Genomic DNA, 3,695 nt, shown 5'->3' with positions numbered 1-3,695 from the left:
TCAAGCACCGCTGAAGTCGGCCAAGATTCTCCACGTTGCTGTAGCCACACGCTTCCGTTGATGTGTTAAAAGCACTGAAGAACATTGGCCACTCTTCCGAGTTGCCAGTGAACACTGGGAGTTCCTTCGGCATAACGTGTCGCGCCGCGAGTTGACGAGCTGTCGGCGCCGCATTATCGATATTCGCGACGAAAGCCATCGGGGCATCAAAGGGTGCTTGCGAGATATGTGGGTTGACTTGAGGAAGACTTGTCGGGAGGGGGAAGGGAGTGTAGCACGAGTGTGCATTTATTGTACTCATTTGGGGATGAACTGGCCCTACACTACAGTTTGCGTATTGGGAACAAGCTACCTGACCTACTGATGCAAAATTACCTAAGCTAGTCGTTACCTGGTATGGTTGACTTACGTGTACCGATTGCATCGGGTAGTTAACGAACTGTCCGACTGAGCTGATGGATGGTGGTAGAGCTTGGGTGGAGCTGGTGAGACCCGTCACTGGATTGACCCAATTGGCTGTAGTGATCGGCGTCGATGATCCCGGACGGTTTGCCCCTCCTCCAGGCTGGAAGTCGTGCATGAAGCTGGTAGCTTGTCCCATCGGATGAACGCTCGTCGGAAGGTGGCTTTGTTGATGAATCGCTTGGCTGGACGTCGGTTGGGAAACTGCACCTGATTCTGTCCCGAAGAGCGACACGATTGCTGGGAATGACGTACTTGTTTGCGGGGTGGATTTGATCCCACCAACACACAGTGGAGCACCTAGTACATCAAAACTGATCAAAATTATTTTGACGCATTTTCGCAACCCAAATGCAACCCAAATTAGTAATGAAACGTATTTCATAGTTTTCGTATTTTTTTTATTTCGTCATTAGGGTGACCAATTTTAAGTCAGATTTTTCGAAACTAAAATTTTTCAAAAAATCACAACTTTTGAACCAGTTGACCGATTTCAAACTTTTTTTTTTAGCTTGAAAGCTGTTGAATTCTAGTTTTCAGCAAAAATACGTCCAGAGGGCCAAATAGTGTTTTAAGGCAAATAATATCATATAATAATATAATTATCACGATTTTTTCAAAGTGATGCAACTTTTGAAATCGGAAACATCCGGAAGGTTTTCTTTCTGCATATGAAAGAGGAACAATAGTTTTATCATACACTAAAAGCAGATTTTCCGGAAACAGCCGGAAAATCAACTTATTTCATTTTGAATGTACGGTAAAGGATTCCATCAAATATTTTTTTCAATATTTTCATGTATTATATGTAAATTCAACGCCAATTTGTTTGGGTTTCAAATTAACAGAATAACAACATTAACCTTCTTTAACAAACTGCATCATTGAATTGATTGACTATCAATTTCATTTACTTTGTACGGTCAAAACTAGCACGCGCTGTGAGTCATATAAAAGAAAACGGCTAAACTTCAGCTTCACTTAACCTCTTCTGATAAGCGTAAACAAAACATTTGGACACTGCTTAGCTGTCAAACGATTACACGATAACTATACTTAGCAAAAACACAACGGAAAACCCAATTATTTCATTTTGAGTTTTTCCACTTATGATCAGGTTTTGATGTGATTTACTCCAATGTGCAACAGTGGAATGTGGTGGTTTTGTTCCAGAGATCGTTGTCGGAACCGTCACCGCACTCGCCGCCACAGAAATTGGCTGAAATTGGCTAACGGCGAACTGATTCAGTCGATGCATCCAGTCTCCAAGGCCACTGGTATTCCCTTCGCTGCTGGCTGCTTCACTCCTCGCGTTTACGATGTCGTATCTTGCCTTCCAGACTTCCTTCTCCAGTTGCAACTTCCGCTGTTCCAGCTGGGCCGCTTGTTGTAGCTCGATTTCCTTCAGCAGAAACGCCTTTCGCTCCTCCAGCAATTCGAGGTTAAGCCGAGCGACATCCCCGAGCGACTCTCCTCTTCGGGGGAAGCTGTTCGATTGCTGCTGCTCGCTACTGACCTGGGCACTGGAGTTTCCTTCGCCGCCGCCGAGAGTTGATTTGGCAACACATCCTTGGCACTTCCAGTGTTCCTCCTTCTTGCCATCGTCGAAACCCACGCATCCGTAGTGGAACCACTTGCCGCAACCTTCGCACTGCACCATGTCGTCGATGTTATTCGCCAGATCGCACAACTGGCAGTCGAAGCGGTCGGTCTCCGGCATCCTGATGAATCCGTTCCGAAATGGTCCTCAATTATTTGAGTTTTGTTGGAACGTTTTCGGATTCCTTAGTTGTAGCACGCCGTTTTTAGGTTAAGTTTAGCGAGCTCAAATCTGTATTAATTAAGTATATTCATTAGAATACAAATATAGTTTATAACTTCGAAAACTTACAATTAGTCTCCTTTGGTTTATTCACTTTAATTCAACAGGATGACGGTCTAATTCACAGATAATTTCAACTTATTATTTACTCTACCCTTTTTGTGCACTAATCAAAGAAGAGGTTTGAGAATGATGATTAATCAATTTAGGACACAATATTTGACACCTAACTGTTGGGGAAGTGTTGGTGACATGAAACAGTGTTGCGCGCTATCGGTTGGCAGTGGCGTGGGGTTGCCCCCAACAGATGGGATATGCGACGATAAGCTTGTGCCTTTTGAGCACATGAATGCGATGCAAAATGCGATCAACAGGAATCCTTTCGCTGAAGGGACGACTACACATGCATAATGAAGCTGCGAATATTTTATCACTGCATCAAGTCATCAAGTCAGGTCCGCTGAAGAGGATTTAGTGGTAACTATGCATGACTATTTTTCCCAAATTAGATAATCTCTTTTAAGAGCTTAACATGATTGGGTAATTGCGTTAAGCTCTTGAATGCCAGAAATTGAAGAGAATAGGATCCGAATCCAAATGGGAAAAATATTAAACCACCATGCGTCTCCATCGCTGTGGTTGAGCCGTGTAAAGTTAAATGTACTGTAGTTACGGTACGGCAGCATACGTAATAGTAAAGATTCATGTCTTTCCAGCAAAATCAAAAGAGAACACTTTCATCTTGTAGATATGAGTTAAAATTTTTAACGCCACGTGGTGAGAGTTCAATTGGCAAAGAGCGTTTCTCTGAATAAATGAAACTAGAAGTACTCAGGACAGGACCAGTCTTAGATAGTAAAAACAAATAAGACAATTCACAAGGAACTAGGATCTTTCGGGTTTTACATTATCAAATTTGCAGAATATCATCAGTATTGCTGATTAGCTACTCAGTTCAAACAATAATTCGACAATCAGATCCACATCCGATTAGATCCAACTTCACGAATCGGATTTGTAGGACCAAAATTGAGCCAACAAAAAACTGGAAGCTCCAATCGACTCTCCGTCGCCCATAACCATAGCGCCAATCAGCCTCAGAGCACACACAATCAACCAAACTGATTGCAATCAGCGGCGGCGAGGTGTCGGAGAACAACAAATAACAATCAAGACCAGAATTTTACCGGAGCCTGATCTTACCGCCTGCCAACCAACCCATCCGCTCATTCCGAAGCACAGGATCACACTAAACTTGGATCGGATGGCGCAAAAATTACGAACCATCATCGAATACTAAACGAACTCATCGTCAATCTGAGCTGCCGGGGGCGAAGTTTGCGATTCCTAGCTCGCCGATAAAATTCGACCCAGTTAAATTGATATTAAATTGTCCTTGCGTTCGCAGTGC

The 3,695-nt window shown here is 43.3% G+C and overlaps 1 protein-coding gene across 1 annotated transcript in view; it reads right to left on the bottom strand.

Annotated features, from left to right (window-relative positions):
* LOC134284483 (uncharacterized) overlaps nucleotides 1-2,182 on the bottom strand; it is a 2,891-nt gene extending 709 nt beyond the window's left edge. The window contains exons 1-2 of the mRNA XM_062843400.1: nucleotides 1,597-2,182; nucleotides 376-702 (exon numbers count right to left, since the gene is read on the bottom strand). Of these exons, the coding sequence (XP_062699384.1) occupies nucleotides 376-702; nucleotides 1,597-2,182 (913 nt within the window). The remainder of the gene's footprint in view (nucleotides 1-375; nucleotides 703-1,596) is intronic.
* Nucleotides 2,183-3,695: the final 1,513 nt, after the last annotated feature.

This window comes from Aedes albopictus, unplaced genomic scaffold, assembly GCF_035046485.1.
Source record: "Aedes albopictus strain Foshan unplaced genomic scaffold, AalbF5 HiC_scaffold_19, whole genome shotgun sequence".
Classification (NCBI taxonomy): Eukaryota; Metazoa; Arthropoda; class Insecta; order Diptera; family Culicidae; genus Aedes; species Aedes albopictus.
The sequence above is the reverse complement of the archived record's forward strand: the minus strand, read 5'-3'. Positions and strand labels throughout refer to the sequence as shown.